This window comes from Dendropsophus ebraccatus, chromosome 3 (assembly GCF_027789765.1).
Source record: "Dendropsophus ebraccatus isolate aDenEbr1 chromosome 3, aDenEbr1.pat, whole genome shotgun sequence".
Lineage (NCBI taxonomy): Eukaryota > Metazoa > Chordata > Amphibia > Anura > Hylidae > Dendropsophus > Dendropsophus ebraccatus.
In genome coordinates, this window is record NC_091456.1 from 60,750,968 (window position 1) to 60,773,528 (window position 22,561).

The following is a 22,561-nucleotide window of genomic DNA, read 5'->3' on the forward strand; positions in this document are numbered from 1 at the left end:
CCCACTCCACTAATAATCATTAGAAGGGGCGGGAAGGTGGAGACAGGGGTCAACCCTGCCTGATGCAGGGATAAGAAAGGAAAGGGCCTGGAGAATGAGGGGGAAGGACTTCCTGGCCACTGTCAGAACACAAGGAAGCACATGCTCAGCCAATCACAGGTCACAGAGGTAAGCAGTCATTTCCTTGTACTATTTTCCTTATGTTAAGACGGGGACCAGCAATAGTGAGTAGGAGTGTCTAGCTTTTCTAACTTTTTAATCCCAGCCTGGCTGCTTTAAAGGGGAACTCCAGATAGGAAAAACTTGTTTTCTATTAAAAGTACATTAACCCCTTAAAGACAGAGCCAATTTCGATTTTTGCGTTTTCGTTTTTTCCTCCTTGTGCTTAAAAGGCCATAGCAGTTGCATTTTTCCACCTAGAGACCCACATGAGCCCTTATTTTTTGCGTCACTAATTGTACTTTGCAATGACAGGCTGAATTTTTGCATAAAGTATACTACAAAACCAGAAAAAAATTCAAAGTGTGGTGAAATTGAAAAAAAAACGCATTTTGTCTATTTGGGGGAAATGTGTTTTTATGCCATTCGCCCTGGGGTAAAACTGACTTGTTATATATGTTCCTCAAGTCGTTACGATTAAAACGATATGTAACATGTATAACTTTTATTGTATCTGATGGCCTATAAAAAATTCAAACCATTGTCAACAAATATATGTCACTTAAAATCGCTCCATTCCCAGGCTTATAGCGCTTTTATCCTTTGGTTTTTGGGGCTGTGTGAGGTGTCATTTTTTGCGCCATGATGTGTTCTTTCTATCGGTACCTTGATTGCGCATATACAACTTTTTTATCGCTTTTTATTACAAATTTTCTGGATTTGATGCAACCAAAAATGCGCAATTTTGCACTCTGGGATTTTTTGGCGCTGACGCAGTTTACCGTGCGAGATCAGTAATGTGATTAATTAATAGTTCGGGCGATTACGCACGCGGCGATAGCAAACATGTTTATTTATTTATTTACTTTTATTTATAACCTGGGAAAAGGGGGGTGATTCAGACTTTTATTAGGGAAGGGGGATTTTTATTAATAATGACACTACACTTTTTTTTTTTTAACTTTTGCACTTATACTAGAAGCCCCCCTGGGGGACTTCTGGTATATACACTTTGATCTCTCATAGAGATCTCTGCAGCATAGATATGCTGCAGAGATCCATGAGATAGGCACTCGTTTACTTCCGGCTGCTGCACCCGGAAGTAAACGAGTGCTGAGCCGGGGACGGCGCCATCTTGGAGCGGTCACCGGCCTGCTTCAGAAGCGGAGATCGCTCCTCCGGGATAACATCCCGGAGGAGCGATCTCCTCCACTAGACACCAGGGATAAGCTGCGTCCGGTAATCGGATGCAGCTGTCATGTTTGACAGCTGCATCTGATTACTGTATTAGCGGGCACGGCGATTGGACCGTGCCCGCTAATACCTGCGGTCCCGGGCTACAAGCGGCACCCGGGACCGCCGCGCGGCCCCGCTCTGAACGTCCTTAACGGCAACAGGGCGTAAATATACGCTCTTTGTCGTTAAGGGGTTAGAAGTTATATAGATGTGTCTATACAATGTATTACTGTACCTGTACGGTTCTGCCACACTGGTAGCTAATGGGAATCCAGGAAGTGAAAAAAATGGCCCCTGTGCCAATTCACATTGTCTCCTGCTCCTGCTGCTATCCCCCCTAGGAGACAAATCGTCCATGCCTCTGTCTCACATTGTGTGTGTTTACTGATGATGCAGACAGAGGGCAGGGCGTGATGTCACAGGAAGCTTGGCTGGATCCGCCAATCCCCTAAGTGATTCACCATCTCTGTCAGGCCAGAAGCAGGTCTTGCACTAATTTCACTGATTGCAATGGGTGGGGGCTGTGATGATCACATGAGGGAAAGCATTGCATTCTGGGAAATGCTAAACCAGGAAGGACAGAAACACAAAAAAGAGCAAACCTCCCCCCCCCCCCCCCCCCAAACAAATGGATTTTTAGTAGTTTGAAAACTGGTAGACAGGTAAGTAATGCTATATGCTTCTGCAGAAGTTTCATTTTTTTTTAACCTCTACCTGGAGTTCCCCTTTAAGAGTTCCCTTTTGGGGGGCCTGGCTGACCGCCAAGCAGAGCAGACGTGCTGCATGTGAGCTCCGGCTGGTAACCGGCTTACCACCTTTATCCTGCCGATATAAGCTGCCAAACTACGCCAGACTGCACCTGAATGACAAGGGGTCGCCCCAGCAAGAGAATGAACCGCACATGGCAGACCACCGCCGCAGAAAAGCTTAAAGAGTATTTCCGGCCGACTGACCAACATGGCGACGAGCGGCAGCGGGCAGCCTGGGACGCTGAAATAGCGCCAAACACCACAGCGGCCGACTCAGGGGATCCGGACCCCGAGCCTACACTCTCCCAAGTTACAGCTCAACTACTTGCTGCCATACATCCCTCCACCTCTGCTCTGACGGGGAAGATTGAGGAGGTGAAAATTGACGTTGGACTACTACGTCAGGACCTCCAGAACCTTAGGGCCCGGGTGAGTGAGACGGAGACGCGAATCTCCCATCTTGAGGATATGACTGCCCCCATGCCAGCTAAGATCACAGCCCTAGATAAGTCGGCTGCCGCCTGGGCCCAGAGAGCTGACGACCTTGAAAATCGCCTCAGGCGCAATAACTTGAGAATCCTAGGCCTTCCCGAACGGGCTGAGGGAAAAGATCCCTGCACATTTGCTGAGCATTGGCTTAAAGACATCCTTCCTGACGCGCATTTCTCTATGGCCTTCGCGGTGGAGAGAGCTCACCGGGTCCCTTCCAGGCCGCTGCCACCCGGTGCCCCGCCAAGGCCGTTCCTGGTGCGCCTGCTCAGCAGTCGGGACAGAGACGCGGCACTATCCGCTGCTCTCCGGTTGGGCCAAGTAACATACCAGAATGCCAACATCCAGCTATTCCCGGACTTCTCCACTGCTCTCCAGAAAACGAGGGCCTCATTTACAGCAGTGAAGGCCAAGCTGCGAGAGCGGCGCATCATCTACTCCATGTCCTTTCCGGCCCACCTCCGGGTTATCTACGATGAACGGGCCATGTTCTTCAACACCCCTGCCGAGGCGGATGACTGGCTTCAATCATTGGGTCGCGGCCGCCTGTCGCCGCCATCCCCACGCTAATGACTGCGGAGATCCCCTGTCGAGCAAGTATTATTCTCCACAGAGACATAACTGAGACTTCTCCCTGCACTATACCCCACACAGGACTCCGTTGAGGCCCGGGGCCAGTGACAATGGTCTCGGCACCACCGTTGCCACACCGCTGCTGCAGAGCAGACATCCTACTGTTTAGGTGTATACTCTTTCCCCTCCCTTCCACCCTTTTCTTTCCCCCCCCTCAATTTTCCTTCCATTTTCCCTCCCCTCCCCTCAACCCCCCCCCTCCTCCCCCTCTCCCCCTTTCCCCCCCCCCTCCTCCCCTCAATTCTCCTTCCATTTCCTCCCCCTTTTCTTTTTCTTTGGGAACCAGGTCATACTTATGTAGACCCTGAAGGAAGGGCGGTTTTTGTTCAGGGGAGAATTGCCCAGGTGCCAGTGGTCCTCTTGGGAGTGTACCTACCCCCCCCCCCCATGGCCCCTATAAGTATTTTACATGAAGCCATTAAGTTTGCATCGGCATTCCCAAACTCCATAATACTGTGTATGGGTGATTACAATATGACGTACGACCCTGTATTAGACAGACTCCACACGGCCCTAGGGCCTGAAGCTGCTGCCGGGCCTACCCCGTTGGCGCGGCTCATGACAGAATTGGGTTGGCTAGACCTCTGGAGATTGGCTCACCCTCGGGTGCAGGAATACACGTGCCACATGGCGGGTAGGCATAGCCTTTCCCGCATTGACTATGTATTTGGTAACCCCCGTGCCCGGGTGGCTATGACAGATTTATACCATGTACAACGAGCAGTGTCCGACCAGTCGGCCCTTATAGTAGATCTTAATCTTACTCCCTTTATTGCCCCATCAGGGCCAAGGAAAATCCACCCGTTCTGGTTGTCATTGTTTGGGGAACAGGATAGAATCCCGGACCAGTTAATGGTGTTTATACATGCTAATCGGCCAGAGGATAGTCGCCTGCTATATTGGGAGACCCTAAAGGCCTCTCTCCGGGGATGTGTACAATCCTCAATTTCCCTTCACAAGCGGGAGGCGACCCGGGTGGAGGATGAGGCGGCTGCCCTATGTGCCAGATTGGAAGCAGAGTTTATTGCCCAGCCTACAGAACAAAATAGGAGGGGATGGCTGCAGGCTGGTAGATCCTATATGGCTGTATTACATGAAAAAGCAAAACGCAAGGTGTTCTTTACAAACCAACGTTACTTTGAACAGGGCAACCAATCTAGCAGTCTCCTTGCTTATCTCATCCACCAAAACACTGCCTCTCCAGCTATAATTCAAATCCGAGATACCGCGGGCCGTCTGGCCACAGGCAATGACATCTTAGATGTCTTCGTTCAGTATTACAGGGACCTGTATAGTACCAGATTGACTCGCTCCCCGGCAGAGATTTCTTTATTCTTCGCTTCTGTTCCCCTTCCCACCCTTACTAATGATTTTGTATCTTTCCTAGACGCTCCTATAACACTAGAAGGAAGAGCTTAGGGATGCGCTGTCATCTTTGGCTAAAGGTAAGGCCTCCGGGCCGGACGGCTTCCCTATTAAGCTATATGTGCAATACCAAGACATCCTTCTTCCTCAACTACTGGAGGTGCTTAACGCAGCATTTGAGGCGGGAAGGCTACCAGACTCATTTTATGACGCCAACATGGTACTGCTGCTAAAGCCTGACAAGGACCCCCTGATATGTGGCTCCTATAGACCCATATCACTTTTAAATTCTGATTACAAGATCCTAACTAAATTGCTGGCTAACCGCCTTAATAAGTTGGTCCCTACCATCATACACTCGGACCAATCTGGTTTTATCCCTGGCCGTAGTACGTCAGACAATCTGAGGAGGGTACAGGTGATTGTCCAGCGAGGAGTGTATGATGATAGGGATTGGGCCTTGGCATCCCTTGACGCAGCCAAGGCCTTTGATTCAGTGGAAATTCCCTTCCTATTGGAGGTCTTGAGAAGGATGGGATTTGGACAGGACTTTGTCCGATGGATCTCTATTCTATATGAAGCCCCAAAAGCCTCTATAGCTTTAAATGGATTACTTTCCCCCTCCTCTTCCCAGCAGCGGGGTACCCGCCAGGGCTGTCCCCTCCCCCCCCCTCCTTTTCATTCTTTCTATCGAACCTCTTGCTTCTCTTCTTAGACATGACCCTTTACGGTCAGGTATTCCCCACTCTGCCGGGGAGGACAGAGTCGGCCTTTATGCCGATGACCTCATCTTATTCCTGTCTGACCCAGAAAGATCCCTGCCTGTGGCCATTCGGCTGATCGATACATTTGGGTCCTACTCCGGCCTTTCCATCAACTGGGGCAAATCCTCACTACAGTTCCTTAGTTCATCTAGAAATGGTAGTGTGGGCTCCGTGTTGGAGGGATTGATCATAGTGGACCATTTCAAATATTTAGGTATCATGATTGCCAAGACCCCCACTCAGACACTAGCACTAAACGCCCTTCCATTGTTGGGACATTTCCATAACAAATTTAGAATCTGGGCCTCGCTACCGCTGTCAGTGGTGGGCCGAATTAATTTAATTAAGATGGTGGTTCTGCCCAAATACCCTTTATACCCTGCAACATATATTTGTCCCAATTCCGCAATCCTTTTTCCGAGACTTGGATTCAGCTATGATCCCTTTCATATGGGGTTCATCACGATCAAAACTCCAATTTGCTAAACTACAACGCCCAAAGGATAATGCAGGTGTGTCTCTCCCCAATATATACCTCTATTATCTTGCCGGGCAACTGAAATACCAAAACCCATGGCTGCAGGTAGACCCGGGACACTCCCCTGACCAACACTTGATGGACTTCATCTCCCCGATCTCACTGTAGTCCTACTTGGAGGCATCTTCCTGCCCCCGAGTACAGGCCCTACCAGCCCACAAAGTAGGCCGTAAGGTCTGGATAGCAGCCGGGAACAAATTGCAGTTTCGGGGAACCCCCTTGGAGGCTCCACTATGGAATAACCACTCTCTCTCGCATCTATTATCTCTCCCCGAGCAGAACTATTGGGTTCAGGTAGGGGTCCTATATGTGAGTGACATGTATATAGACCATGCCATACGTACTTTTGACTCCCTCAGGGATTCTTTTGGCATCCCACGTACCTCCTTCTTTAGGTACCTTCAACTGCGCCATGCCCTGAACGCGCAGTTCCCAACCCCAACGACTTCATTGTCCTCGCACCTCTTAATAGGTGTAATTAGATCCCAAGGCCCAGGAGGCCTAGTCTCTACTCTCTACTCCTACCTGATCACTGCGGTGGTGGCGTCCAGGCCTCTTCCGGCATTAGACAAGTGGAAAGCATATATTCCTACTCTGGATGAGGAGGACTGTGAGGCCCTATTAGAGTCTCACACATTTGTATCCCCAGCAGCTAATAACAAACTTATCCAATTGTATTTTATTCACCAGGCATATTTAACACCCCAGCGCTTATTTCGCATGGGCCGCATCCCAGCCCCCACATGCCCCAAGTGCCAGACTGGTCAAGCAGACTTCTGGCACATGGTGTGGATATGCCCGTCCATTGCCTCTTTCTGGAGTGCAGTGATCCAGCTATTGTCCTCGGTCCTCTCAATGCCAGTTCCACTGTCGCCGTCAGTATGCCTGTTTGGCTTGTTGGAGGAGGAGGTCTGGACGCCCCACCAGCGCACTTTTTTAAGGGAGACGTAGTTTCTCGCTCGTAAATCCATTGCCATCAGATGGATGGACCCTCGCCCCCCTAACCTCCACATGTGGAAAAAAACAAGTTAACACAGTAATGATGTATGATAAAATCATTTATTTGCACCGTAAATGTCCTAAAAAATTTGCTAAAGTATGGGGAGCGTGGAAAGATTCCCACCTGACAATATCTCCCCCTGATAGGACTTAATTATGTTGTTTGTGTAATTGAATCACCTCTGTTATGTGAGTTTGTAACGATTTGTTTTTGGCTGTAATTTGCCTTTACGCAGTGCCTTCTGTTATACTTACCACCTGATGAACATGCTGGAACTGTCCATGTTATTCCTCCATTGACGATACATGTGCTATTTCTCTTTTGTACTGCTCTTTTCTACACTTTTAATAAAACTGAGTTTAAAAAATAGTGCCCTTTCATTAATAGTCTCAAAGACCTGGAGGTTTTGAGAAACACTTTAGATGTACACAATCCCAACTTACAATGACACCCCTCAAAAATTATTTTAAAGAGAATGTCAGTTTTTTAAACCTAAGTGACATCACCACCAACCCCCTAAAAAACACAACTGGTTTGCATTTTCACACACTTGAGTCTGTGAGACTGAAAAAAATATGTTTATTATATAGTAAAGAAATTTTTATAGAAACTTCAATAAGAACATACAAAATTATTCTGGTACTGTATACCAGAAAGGTCCTATACATCAATATTTCAATAAACACAAAAAATAAATTGGTAGGATAAATAGGACCCCAGATGATTGCTTTTAGCCGTACCCATTATGAAGAGTCATTCCTTGTGCACTTCCACCTCCTCTCAACTACAGATAAGCAAATTTCGAGCACGCTCTGATTAGTTCAAACCCGAATGTGCAGCATTTGATCAGTGGTGGCTGTTAAAATTGGATGCAGCCCTGGTGAGTCCGGGAATACATGGATATGCCTGTGTCCATGTTTTGTCAGGCTCCCTAAGGCTGCATCCAACTTTAGCAACCACCACTAATCCAATTCTGCACATTTGGGTTCGAACGAATCAGCGCGTGCTCGAAATTTGCTCAACTATACTTTCATTAGTTCCATCTGCCAGCCCCTTTATTTCTCACTGTATTCTTTCACAAGATCATGTGACAACTGCCTCAGAATGAGAGGAGGACAGACATGACATTTTTGTTAGGAGAGCGGGTCAACAGAGAGAAGAATGGCTGCTAAGAGTGAGAGCAACACTTCTTATTTTACAGCAAAGCTCTTATTTGAATGCTTGCAGGGAAGACTAGATTAAAGGAGAAGTCCGGCTAAAACAAAAAACAAACAAAAAAAACAAACAAAAAACAGTGCAAGCAGGGGGGTACAGAAACATAATAAAGAATCAGTACTTACTTATCCCTGTACCCTCGCATCGCTGCATTACCGCTCCTGGACCCCCACTGGCTGCATGCAGCTCCCGGTCCTGCAATGCCACAACAGGCTCAGGAATGCTCAGTCAACCTGGCAATGACTGTAGCGATGACCCACCCCAGTCACTGACTGGCTGAGCGGTCAGTGAGCCTGGGACACAGCACTAAGGTGGCACAGGGATGGATAAATATTGATTCTTTATTATGTTCCTGTACTGCATTTATCATTCTGGACAGTCTTCTCCTTTTAAGTAAAGGCACATTTACTGTGTGGCTGAAGCTACTCTTCGACGTCTTCTATGAAAAGCTTTCAAATTCCATTTTGTGGATTCTACCATGTAGGGACCATTGTAGACAAACAGGATAGTCATTTTGTCAGCATATGTTAGATTCTGGAGCAGCTGCAGGTAAAAATATCAATAAACCAATATTAAAAATAAATGATGAATATGCATTATTTTTCTTTAGCAATATTTTACTTTTAAAACCACATACCAATAAAATACAATAAAAGAAAAACAACAGCAGGTGAATATTCATGAGGGGGGAATTGGGGCACTGAAGGCGGTAGTTTCACCCACAGAGCACCGAACCACCTAATTTACATATTGAAGTGAAGATTTAGGGAAAAGAGCAATGAGCAGCAGCAACAGTCACCAGTTACTTCTTAAACAAGACTCTATGGGGGAGATTTATCAAACTGGTGTAAAGTAGAATTGTCTTAGCTGAAAAGTGGAATCTGATTGGTTGCTACTTTACACCAGTTGGATAAATCTCCCCCGATGTGTACTGTATATCGCTGGTGTGTTGGATGTTATTTGTGGAAAAAGTCTTTTATTCTCAGGGCCCAGTGTCAAAGAGACTGCAAACTGAGCGGTGGCTGGAGAGCAGGGCGGGCGCCAGCAGTACCTGTCAGTTTCCCTTAAACATTGTCTTAATAGCTGGGAAATGTGTAAACCCAGCACACAATTTATACACATTTCTTTTTTTATTATTAGCACTTATATACAGCTTGGTTTTACTCTGCAAATGCTGATACTGTCAGGGCCAGTTCACACAGAGTAAAAGGTGCGGAGAATTCCGCCAGCCTCGGTGTCAACAAAGGCAGTCTATGGGAGGGCTCGCGCCTCCTCTTTTCACGTGGAAGAATTGACATTCATTGAATTGAAATTCTTCCGAGCAGAGAGAGGAGGCACGTGAGCCCTCCTATAGACTGCATTATGACATGGAGGCTGGCGGGATTCTATGCGGAGAGGTCCACCATTTTACTCCGTGTGAACTGGCCCTAAGCATTTCAGGGGTTTTGGTGGACACCCACCAATTCCATAAACGGAGACATAATAGTGCATTCAATGCGCTACATCAATCCTCTGTAGCAGGAATGGGAAACCTGTGGCCCTCCAGCTGTTGCAAAACATGCCTGGACAGCCTTTGGCATTATGAAAATTGTAGTTTTGCAACAGCTGGAGAGCCACAGGTTTCCCATCCCTGTACTATAGTGCCACCAAAAGTTTCTGAGTTCAGCTCCCAGAAATGTTTGGCAGCCCCACAGAGTATGAATGGCATGCAGACCGAAGTGGCCATACAGGAACAGTAAGGGCACAATTCATTGCAAGGACAACTGCATTGGACCCGTTATGCAAAAATCTATGGACAGTATGCTACGCACAAACACACGATTCTGCACATATGACTTGGGGATTGTATCTTTAAAGGCACTGGTCTCTTAAATGTGATGTATGCTGCGTTATCTGAAGGTGACAGACACCGTAACTGCAGCATGTCTCACTTGCATTCACTTTTATAAAGAATCTGTATTTCTGAGCTGCAGAGCATAATAGTCCTACCAATAATGTGGGTATTAACTAGACAGAAACCTTGCAAATCAGCACAGGGTGTACAGCAGGAGCTTATAAATATAATGGGCAATTCACTCTTTGGAGGGGTTAATGGACTCTGCTGCTCAGAAACAGGAAATTTATTAAAACAAATGCAAGAAACAAAAGTGATGGCGCTGACATCAGTGTCTCAGACGATTGCATGCTGCCTTCCAACTTGTGAACCTATTAGCAAGAGACAGTGTAGTGAAACCTAACCAATCAGTACAAGGAGTGGGTGTAGCATGCGCTTCTTCCTGCTCTAAGAAACCTGGAAGGACCCATAAATTTAACATGAAGCCAGGAGAGGATATACTAACTTGTACTTCTTCACACATTCTCCTGACCAGTCATGGTCTGAACACACCGTACAGGACCGTTTAGAAGTTTTGCTGTATCTCTATGGCATTTCAATTTTTATTTTTTTTTACTTTAAATTGAATTTAAAGGGGTTGGCCACTTTATAGTAAAATTGCTCAGTGTATAGTATTAGTAAGTGTGCTCACTTCACTTACTGACAGCAGCTCCCTGTTTACCTCAGAGCTAAAATCCGACTTCTCTCCTCCAGGATGGGCTGTCCTGCTCTGTGGTGTTTCTGTTCATAAATGGACATGGACATGACAGAGGACCATGTGACCATGCCACGCCCCCCAGTGTCCACCACTGAGCCTGTATATGGCTATGGAGCACACTGAGGGCAGGGCATGATCGCATGCTCCTCCATGTACGCCATCTTATGGACAGACTCACCACAGAGCAGGGTAGCACAGCCTGGAGGATGGGAGGCTGATTGTAGCTTTAGGAGACACACAGGGAGCTGCTGTCAGTATATACAGTGAGTACACTTACTAATACTGTACACTGAACCATTTTACTATAAAGTGGCCAACCCCTTTATAAACTGTAAATATGACAAAATATCCCTTTTAAAATGGAAAATGTGTTTATTTTCCTTACATGTATATATTTTTTTATTAAAATGAAATGCAATGTAACAAATCTATATGTTACATTACTGTCTGTGCATATACAATACACAAACATCTATTAGCGCATACCCAGCATGCATTATTATTATATCAGAAGCAAAAAAAAGACATGGAGGTGGCGAACACTGGAATGTATTTAGAGGAGGAACACAGTTTTTTCTAGTTCTTGTGGAATAGTCTTTAGGGAAGTGAATAGTCAGTGCTCTGAAAATGAATTTAAATGCTGCTTTCTCTAACATACTAACAATTAATTCTCCCCCCCCCCCCCCCCCCCAAAAAAAAAAGTCAATTACCTTAGGTGTAATAAAGAAATACTGAGATGTGCTTTCTTTGCATGCAGTCTTCACCACCATTTCAAATACCCTCCGTTCATTCACAGGATCCATGCCCTTAAAGCAACATCACATTGAGTAAAGGTAAAGACAAGGGACTTATCCATATCTTTTAAGGAAGCTCTTTATTCCATTACCTGATTGATTTCATCTACAACGCGGAAAGGACACCTGTTCAGTTCTTGAAGAGCCATCAAGTACAGCATGGTTGAAACACTCCGCTCACCTCCACTTTGATGGTGTGGGGTCAACTCATGAAGCTGAGTGCTGCTTCTAAATTTAACACGGATTCTTATTCCATACTTATCATAGTCTTCCTATAAAACAGAATACAATGTTGAAATAGGAAAAGAAAAACCACTGATTTGCATCACAATGTTACTCTTGTATATATGATGGTAGTACCACACAAAAGCAAAATGTCTTTTTCCACAAGCAAGGCAATATCCAAACCAATCCTTGTCACTGTAGCTATTGGAAAGGATACCAGCATCTGTGTATCGCTATTACCCTCTGAGGTAGGGAAAAACACAGGGCATATATAGACTATGTTCTCATGGCAGTCATCCTAAAAAAACAACCCTTTGGAGGCTTCTCCGATCCCTGGTAGTTATCACAGCCACTGTCATGCTCCTGACCACATAGATAATGTGGCAGAACACTATGGCGTACGCTCGGAGGACTCTGTTCACTGTACTACTACAACAGATATCCTTAAAAATTTAAACTACATTATGATGAAAAAAAATGTCTCCACACCATGAGCTTCTCCTCACCAGTACCTCACCTCATTTTCTGTGTGTAGATCAACTTCACCTACACATTGCATTGACCTGAAGAAACTGCTAAACTGCTCATTGATTTTTCCCACCAACTGCTTCAAAGGAACGAGCCAGTCTTCTTTAACCTGGACAAAATTCAAGTGATAGTTTTAAGGAAACGCATTGTACTGCCCAGCGTCATATTTTAAAGACTTGTCATCCTGTTTCTTCAGCTTTAAAAGCAAATGTACCCTCAGCATGCGCACAGTAAGCGAGTAAGGCTAAAGCACAATTCAGTCTCTCACTGTGCATGCACCGCGAAGGATACAGTAAGATATCTCTATCCTAGTTGTCATTCTGCTGATACACACACCCACACTGATGGGGCACAAATTTTTAGCTTTCAGAGTGTCACTGTCGTTAAATTTTTTATTTTTTTTTCCAGAAACCAATAGTACAGGCGGTTTTAAGAAACTTTGTAATTGGGTTTATTACCTGAAAAATGCATTTTTATCATGAAAAAGCAGTTTGAAGCTCTCCCCCACTGTACTAACATACCTTACAACATTCCCTGGTGTCCTCGGGGGCCTTCCCTGGTGTCTGCAGCTCTGCCATCTGTTCTGGTGTCTGCACTGACAGGCCACCGGCCACTTAGCCAATAATTGGCCACAGCCTGTTTCGGCCAGTGATTGGCTAAGCAGCTGCGGCCTGTCAGTGCAGAGACCAGAACTGAAGGGAGCAGAAAGCAGAGCTGCAGAGACCAGGGAGGGCCCCCAAGGACACCATGGAAGGCCTGAGGACGCCGGGGAAGGTGGTAAGACAAGTTAACACTTAATTATTTTATAATACAATCATAAGCCGTTGGCCTCGCATCGCTATTACACAACATCAAAAGGTTATGTGATAAGCGTCACTGGGGCCTGACCATAGGGACCCCAATAGATCATGGAATGGGTGAATGGGGTACCGCTCCTATCTGGTTGAATAAAGTGTGGTCAGACATGCATGCTGACAATCCAAATCTATGGGTTTTAAAAAGAATGCGCATGGTAACAGGTCCTTGCATTTCTCAAGTAAAATTGTTGATGAAAAAAAGTTGAAAAATACCTGTAATATGTTTTGTCTAAAATTATTTAATTCTGCTTTCTTCCTATTAAGCTCCTCTGTCAAGTCTTCTATTTCTCTTGTTCGTTTGGTGTAGTCCTCCACAACCTGACAATACAAATCCAGAACAATTCAGACAACAACACTACCTTAAAGAACAAGGCCTAGATAGAGAACAGGATCTAGATGGAATTCCAAACACACTGCTTACTCCTATTTTCTAGTTTGCCTTTAGAAGCAAATGCAAGATGAAATGACACATGGCAACACAAACAAATGACAGTTGCCAGGTTAAGCACAGTATTTTTTGGTGCAAGGGAACAGTATGTTCTGTTCTTTCTTAAAGACTCTACTTAAAATTCTAATAGATTCAAATTCTGGCATTTCAAACATATTGTTCCTGCTGCCTAGCTTATTATTACTGAGCTTTAACACAGCGTGGGAGGGTAAGTACTATCAGAAAAAAAACTAGACAACATACAAAAGAGTTTAAGCCTGTGAAGCAAGAGGCTCTGGACCGTTCTTCATTTAGCACAGCATCTATTTCATCCAGTGTATTGGGAAGTGATTGAAAAGCCTAAAATAAAGAAAAAGCAAACAAACCTTAAAATGAGCATAAAATTATCACCACATTTGAAGTTTTGAAATGATAACACTACAAGCAGAGGGAACAATGAGACACAATGTTCCAGAGAAATAGAAGAAATCTGTACATTCAAAGAACATGCTGCCAGCGTCTGCTGAGAGAAAATACCAAGTTCACCAAAGGTGTACGGGAAATGAACTAAGTGGACGTAAAAATTCACAGCTGTATGACAAGCCTGGCTTCTGCACAATTAACCATTGCTATTTAAACAGCAATGGAAATGTGCAGAGCACTGTTTGGTGGCATGTCCGGCATACACAATTACATGGTAAATATTAACTTCTCCCTTTGGGGTTTAGTGTTTCAAAATGGCAGACATGAGCATCACATGTATTTATGATTCCCTCCCATATCAGCAGACGTGTCTTTCAGACACCTCTGAATAACATTGATAGTAGATTTCCATATAATTGTCATCAACATCGACAGTGAGCACTAGTAACTAAGGCAAAGCTGCCTACAAATATGGTGGAAAGAGCCTGACATTCTGTAATAGAATAATAAAACAAGACAGCGCTCCATGGTGCAGAAACCTCAGTGTGAATAGGCGAGAGAACAACCAGGCACAGCAAGACAAAATCTCACCTGCTAGTGTTGTGCAAGCAACGAGGCACAACTCTCCAAAAGCCGGAACCAAGATAGAGTCTCACCAACAGCAGCCACTGCTGTGCAGTCCACAGTGGGGTATCCTCCACTCCAAGAAAACACAGGTAAATAGGGACTACAGTAGGAGGGGAACTTCAATGTGATAAAATGAAATTATTTTTAATAGAAAATACTGATAAAATACAAACTATGCATTATGAGGCCTCATAACACGTATTTTTTTATTTTAAAAAACTTATTTCATTTGATCACATTGGAGTTCCTCTCCTACTGAAGTTCCGCACCCTTTTTACCTGTTTTATCTTGAAATGGAGGTCATCTGTGAAATTCTGTAATGTTAGATGAGCTAGAGAGATCAGCCATATTGAACGTATTGAACACGCAGGGAATTCCCTCCCCTGTATTACACGGCTCCCTTAGAATGAATGGAGTTGTGTCAGAGGGGAGGGAATTCCCTCCCACTGGGGGCGGGCCGGCTGGCCTCCAGTGCTTGAGCACCGGCCGGTTCCAGTGCATAGAACGGCGCTGTGCACGGGAACCGGGCCACGATTCAAAAAAATGGACCACAGCACCGGCTTCCCCGTGGCGGCGCCGTTCGATCAATGGGTTCAGATTAAAGAGGATGTACCTGGTGGTACATACTCTTTAACAACTCCCCATACCGATGCTACAGCACTGCTGAACTGCAATCCCTCCAATACTATTCAGTCCCAACAGACTGTATGAGAAGCATAGGCAATTCTAGCCAATCCACAGTATTTCTAGGGAGAAAAGGGAGTTTATTTTTTTCGTTATTTTTTTTAATCAGATCCATGAAGTATGCTTTCACTTTGGAACATTCATGGGATAAGACAATGAGCTCAAGCTATAAGCATGTTTTTGTCCCGGTTAAAAACGTTATTGTAAACAGCAGACCACCAAAGCTAGTTACACATTGCAATAATGCAAAAAGATCAGGAGGAGTGCTCCACTTATGAAATGAGTGAGTAACATAGATGAGATCGGGCAAGTTTAATATGATGCAAATTTTTTGGTCTAATTTTAACACTGCTAAACATGTGGCATCAATAGTAAGTACTATGAATATACAGTCTAGTCACATTATTATGATCAATGTCAGCAGTACATAACTCATGAAGGAAGCCACGTGCTGTGAGCTAGTTTGGTGTATATACGGTGTGCAATATGCTGGCTGTGACACATTGCAGTCACAGGTAAAATAAAGGATGATTACTGGCCTTTGGGCCAAGGGTGTCAGAAATCTCAAAAGTTTGGTTTCCCAGATGAGAAATATCAAAGAAAAAATCACCCTGCAATCACTGCTGGAGAACACAAGCTGGTTGTGGTGACAATATGGTGTAGGGAATTTTTCCTGGCATTCTCTGGGTCCACTTATCAAAGTTAAGGGCACCATCACCTGATTTGGGTATGAATTAAGTTTTGCAGCTCACGTACACCCATAAATGCTGTTTGCCTTCACGGGGGTGGAAGGGATCTTCTAGCAAGAAAATATAAAATGTCACATCTAGAAACGTCTGACGCTGGTTGCAAAAGTGCGACCAAAATTCATTCTATCGATCTTTCCCTACATACCCTTCAGCAGCTTTGGGATGCTCTGCAGTCAGTATGGCTTCAGATACCCATGACCTGTGTAAACTACTGGGACCTTAGTAAAGCTCCTTTTAGATTACAGATTTCTCGGCCACAGCATCCACAAACAAGCACCTCTCACAAGATCAGCGCTCGTTTCCAGTGCCCTTACACAGCACAAGAAATCTAGTGGCCGGGTTGCACCAATGATCCATGTGTATTCCATATCACACAACAGTGCATATACTTACTGCTGCAGCGATCCGGCATCCTGTTCCTCCGGCTCTCCCGTCCAGACACTGTCTTCAGGTCCCGCCTCCTCCAAAATGGTTTACAGCTGGAAGAGGTGGGGCCTGAAGACACATAGGCTGGATGGGAGAATCGGATGCCGGATCGCAGCAGCAGTAAGTATGCTCTGTGATATGGAAAATGACAAAAAAGATATACGTATATCCATGCTGTCAGTTTCCCTTTATGGTCATCGGCCTCACATCCCTTGTTTACAGGAAGATGTGTGGGCGATGATAAATTTTAATGCAAGCTCTTAACAGATGATCAGACGAGGATCCGAGATTTTTTCATATTATGCTGGGGCTGCTAGGAAAAAAAAAAAATTTAAATAAAATGTTATCCTACCCTGGTCCCCTGCAATTTTCAGTTCTTGCTGCTTGTCTCCTCTACCTACTTCTGAGACAAGATGTTGGATCAGGACAGGACCTGCCCGTAACACCATAGAAGGGTATGTTCACACTGAGCAAAATTAGCGGAATCGCGCCACCTCAGCTTCAACTTATCATCTGATGTCACAGAAGGCTTGGCTGGATCTTCTTTATAAGCTCTAGCACCGCACCCTGAGTGACATCACCATCTCTGACTTTACCATTCTACGATCATTCACACAGTTATAGTATTTTCCAGCGTATAAGACGACTTTTTAACCCTAAAAAAATCTTTTCAGGAGTCGGGGGTCATCTTATACGCCAGGTATGGTCGACGCATAGGGTGGGGGGGAGCTAAAAAATGCCCGCATCCTCAACATATGCAGTGACCACTATAAAAAAAGACGATTAATTCAGCTCACCTGTTACCCCTTCCTGGCATCCGCGCATCTCCTATCAAGTTTCCGGCGCAGGCAGTTTGATGCAGAGACACTGCCTGTGCCGGAGGTGCCCAAAGCTCTTGCGGCAGCTGAGCGTCTCATTTGGAGAAGCTCGGAGACACTCGGCTGCCAGGAGAGCTTCAGTACAATGACAGAGGCGCCGGAAGTCCCCGAAGCCTCTGCCATTCTCCCGAAGCTCTCCCAGCAATCTAGCGTCCCCGAGCTTCTTCAATGAGATGCTCAGCTGCCGCAAAAGCTTTGGGGACCTCCAGTAAAGGCAGTGTGGATTACACTGCCTGCACCAGAAACATGTTGGGAGATGCGCGGCTGTAGGGAACGGGTGACAGGTGAGTTTATTTATTTTTTTCCCAACTTCAATTAACCCCTGCCTGACTGCAGCAGGGCTCCAGCTAGTAAACCCTGCTGCAGTCAGGCAGGGGTTGACATATTCCAATGTATAAGATGAACCCCTGAAAAATTAGGAGTCGTCTTATACGTCGGAAAATACATATAAAATGTATGATAAATCGCTTGTCTAATCAAAGCAAATCGCTTCATTTGATCTACACTCCACTTATCAAGCTGCCAGCCTTTTAGCGGTGGTCCGCTCCCTGCCACTCCTCCCAGGATGCCAGGAAAAAGGGAAACTTGGCCCAGTTTTTAATTTAATACAGAACTAAGATGAAAAACAAATGGAAAAAATCATAAATAATTATTATTTAAAAGGTGTTAAGCAAAAAAAAAAAAAAAGTGACTTAACACAGGAAGCACGCAGGCACGCTCACAGAGAAGGCAATCATTTGAGTGATGGATACATTGAGCCGTGACACACTGTACTCCCCGGGACTGTTTTTATTCTCTTTTCAACCGGCACAAGTCTAAGAAGCTGCCTTAAGGAGACTGGACCTGGATAGCTTTGTTTTAATAACTAATAAATAATTAATGTATATTGCAAATATGCTTTATTTCACATCCCCTGACTTAGATTTTACAAGTTGTAACAGTGACACTTTAACTGTTTGTTATGGAAGAACTTATGGCCCCTTTTTGTATTGCTATCTACAGGGTAGGGTCAACTAATTTTCTATAACTGTGTTCATTAATGCAAAGCCTAAAATAAGCAGCTATTTGGGTTTCTTTCTCTTATTTATATTGGTGTTCTGCTTTTACAGCCTAATGTAATTCTAAGCCTAGTATTTTACTATATAGCATTATAAATTTGAGTAACATTCGGCTTCCATTCATTTTGAAAATTCCACTGGTAGACTTTTAAAAAACTAGGAAAGAAAATGCTTTATATAAATATTTTAAAACAGATAAAATATTTATCAAACACTTAGAAAAAAACAACTAAAATGTATGCTTTACTTAAAAAGGAGCATTCAGCTAGTTGTTCCTAGGAATAATGCTATTCAAACCACGCAAAATAAGTTTCAATGCAGCAAATCAGGTATCTAAGGGCTAAAGGGCTGCCCGGGTGAGCACTAGGTTGTCCGGCAGCCCATAGCAGATAGCAGTGGTCTGCTACCGCCGCTCCTATTCCACAGAGCGCTGCTATATTAGTCGTTTGTCTTTTAACATGTTGAAAGACAAACGACTGTAGCCATCAGCCAACATCGTTCATGTGGGCTGATCTTTGCCTTCTATTACACAAGACAATTATCAGCCGAAAACAGCCGGCACTGCTGTCAGCCCACCCCAATCGCATAAATGTCCAAACAGGCAGTGCTTTCCAGACTTGATATAATATATTGGGAATTGAGATAGTATAATGGAGCTCAGCTTCGGAAGGGAGTTGCAGACAAAATTCACAAGCAATGAATAAAAAGCAAGACACTCACCAATTTTCATGTAAAAATAATTTCCAACATGGTCCCGACTGCCTGGTTCTTACTATGCAGGCTAAGCATTTGGCCCGCACATGATGGTCATAACTTAGACCCACCCTCTCTAAATTTCAGAGAGGAAGGGGGGGTCAGCGGCAGGGAGTAAAAAGCTTTAGACGTGTTCTGCTTCTTGGAAAACCCTCTGTTTTTTTTTTTTAATTATTACATGAAAACCTGTAAGGATGCTTTCACACTTACAGGATCCGCGGCAGATTTGATGCTGCAGATATCAATGTAACTAAAAGACTGGACACTGCATCAAATCTGCTGCAGATCTCGTAAGTGTGAACGCACAAAAACACTTCAGTGGTCTAAACGAGTCGAACTAATATACTGTGGGAAACTATCAGAAGTGACGACTGGTTAGATATAGCAGGATTAGCTAGATACAATAGGAGAGATTTATCAAACATGGTGTAAAGTGAAACTGGCTCAGTTGCCCCTAGCAACCAATCAGATTCCACCTTTCATTTTCCAAGGAATCCGTGAGGAATGAAAGGTGGAATCTGATTGGTTGCTAGGGGCAACTGAGCCAGTGTCACTTTACACCATGTTTGATAAATCTCCCCCAATATGTGTTTGCTGCATCCAAACGTAAAAAAAAGATGGTTTGTGTTCACTGACAGCAAACACAATATATGAAGAGGATTTAAAATACAAAAGGGGATATTTACCAGTCTTACAGTTCTTTGTTGCCCATACCGATCACAGCTCAGCTTTCAGTTTGTGATTGGTTACTATGGGCAACAAAGAAAATCTTACTATAAGACAGCTTGATAAATATCCTCCTGTCTACTAGTTGTAGAACCTTACACAGTGATTAAGAATTATGTGTATTAAATTGAAAAAAAGGCACAGCTACTTTCTTGCAAAAACAGGACCATACCTGCCCTAGGTTCTGTGCGTTATCCCAACTGGGCTCCATTGACTTCAATAAAACTGAGCTTCAATATCACACAAACAGAGGACAAAAGTGGCGCTGTTTCTGGAAGAAAGCGGCCATGTTTTTCTAAGCCTGGATAATAGTTTTACTTAAGGGTGTGTTCACATGTACAGGAACCGCAGCAGATTTGATGCGGTGTTCAGTCATTTAGTTACATTGATAACTGCAGCATCAAATCTGCTGCGGATCCTGTACGTGTGAACACACCCTTAAAGCGTATTCACATCTTTTACAACGATGCACATAAAAGGTCCTGAAAATAAAAGAACTGCAGAGCTAAATGTCACCTACTCTGTTATTGGCTATCACTAGTTCCTAGTTTTTGTTCCCATGCAATGACTTAAATGTTCACTATTGTTTATCTGGAATGTCAGATGACAGTATACTCTATGGCTTTGTGGCATTGCAGGAAATACAAATACCTTACAGTCCTCAACATTTGAATGGACATAGATCAAACTAGCCAAAGCTTCCAATCTGAAAGTCTGCAGAAGAAACAAGAAACACCCAGGACAAGTTAAGAGTCTATTTATTCTTACTCTTAGTATACTATTTATTAATAGATGAACGCACCAAGACCCATCCCCGCCTATTATACAGATTCTTATACCTGCTCAGCACCCTGTGTTATCCTAAACTGCATCTAGTAGAACCACTGGGGTTCATGTGTAGGGAATCTGACGGCTGCAATTCACTTTCCAAATTGCCGACACTGTTGAATAGCTGTTAAGTCACAGAGCCACATTGTACCTTTCATAGATTGTTTTTTCCAGAACAAACAAAAATCATTTTATTTTATAGCACAAAGAGTCTTTACTGAGCACCTAAATTGCAGCAAGCTGTAACCCCTTCTTCCTCCATCCTCCCATACCTGACCCTGCTGGGACTTAGCTTCCAGATTTCAATCACGCAGGAAGGGGGAAGAGGAGATATTACAGCTTGCAGCCTTCAGGAGCTTGGAAACGCTTCCTAGACCTCTTTGCACCATGCACTACATTCTGGAAGCACAGACATACACTCACCGGCCACTCTATTAGGTACACCATGCTAGTAACGGGTTGGACCCCCTTTTGCCTTCAGAACTGCCTCAATTCTTGGTGGCATAGATACAACAAGGTGCTGGAAGCTTCCTCAGAGATCTTGGTCCATATTGACATGATGGCATCACACAGTTGCCGCAGATTTGTCGGCTGCACATCCATGATGTCAATCTCCCGTTCCACCACATCTCAAAGATGCTCTATTGGATTGAGATCTGGTGACTGTGGAGGCCATTTGAGTACAGTGAACTCATTGTCATGTTCAAGAAACCAGTCTGAGATGATTCTAGCTTTATGACATGGCGCATTATCCTGCTGAAAGTAGCCATCAGATGTTGGGTACATTGTGGTCATAAAGGGATGGACATGGTCAGCAACAATACTCAGGTAGGCTGTGGCGTTGCAATGATGCTCAATTGGTACCAAGGGGCCCAAAGAGTGGCAAGAAAATATTCCCCACACCATGACACCACCACCATCAGCCTGAACCGTTGATACAAGGCAGGATGAATCCATGCTTTCATGTTGTTGACGCCAAATTCTGACCTTACCATCCGAATGTCGCAGCAGAAATAGAGACTCATCAGACCAGGCAACATTTTTCCAATCTTCTACTGTCCAATTTCGATGAGCTTGTGCAAATTGTAACCTCAGTTTCCTGTTCTTAGCTGAAAGGAGTGGCACCCGGTGTGGTCTTCTGCTGCTGTAGCCCATCTCTGTACTGTGCGGTCAGAGATGCTCTTCTGCCTACCTTGGTTGTAACGGTTGGCTGTTTGAGTCACTGTTGCCTTTCTATCAGCTCGAACCAGTCTGCCCATTCTCCTCTGACCTCCGGCATCAACAAGGCATTTCCGCCCACAGAACTGCCGCTCACTGGATGTTTTTTCTTTTTCGGACCATTCTCTGTAAACCCTAGAGATGGTTGTGCGTGAAAATCCCAGTAGATCAGCAGTTTCTGAAATACTCAGACCAGCCCTTCTGGCACCAACAACCATGCCACGTTCAAAGGCACTCAAATCACCTTTCTTCCCCATACTGATGCTCGGTTTGAACTGCAGGAGATTGTCTTGACCATGTCTACATGCCTAAATGCACTGAGTTGCCGCCATGTGATTGGCTGATTAGAAATTAAGTGGTAACGTGCAGTTGGACAGGTGTACCTAATAAAGTGGCCGGTGAGTGTATATGAAAGGTACTATGTGTCTCCTTGTCATAACAGCTATCTAACAGTGTCAGCAGTTTGGAATGTGAATTGCAGCTGACAGATTCCCTTCAAACCACCCTAAGGGTAGCTTCACTTGTACCATATCGCAGCGGATTTTCTGCTCCGGATCCAGAATCCAGCAGATTTGACAGTGCTGATTTAATGCGGTGTTCATTCATTTAGTCAAATCTGCT

General features: G+C 44.5%; 1 protein-coding gene across 1 annotated transcript in view; it reads right to left on the minus strand.

Moving 5' to 3' along the window:
- Positions 1–7,495: 7,495 nt before the first annotated feature.
- Positions 7,496–22,561, minus strand: part of SMC5 (structural maintenance of chromosomes 5) — a 68,973-nt gene continuing 53,907 nt past the window's right edge. The window contains exons 19-24 of the mRNA XM_069961861.1: positions 13,835–13,930; positions 13,357–13,461; positions 12,276–12,395; positions 11,626–11,805; positions 11,450–11,545; positions 7,496–8,691 (exon numbers count right to left, since the gene is read on the minus strand). Of these exons, the coding sequence (XP_069817962.1) occupies positions 8,554–8,691; positions 11,450–11,545; positions 11,626–11,805; positions 12,276–12,395; positions 13,357–13,461; positions 13,835–13,930 (735 nt within the window). The 3' untranslated portion in view covers positions 7,496–8,553. The remainder of the gene's footprint in view (positions 8,692–11,449; positions 11,546–11,625; positions 11,806–12,275; positions 12,396–13,356; positions 13,462–13,834; positions 13,931–22,561) is intronic.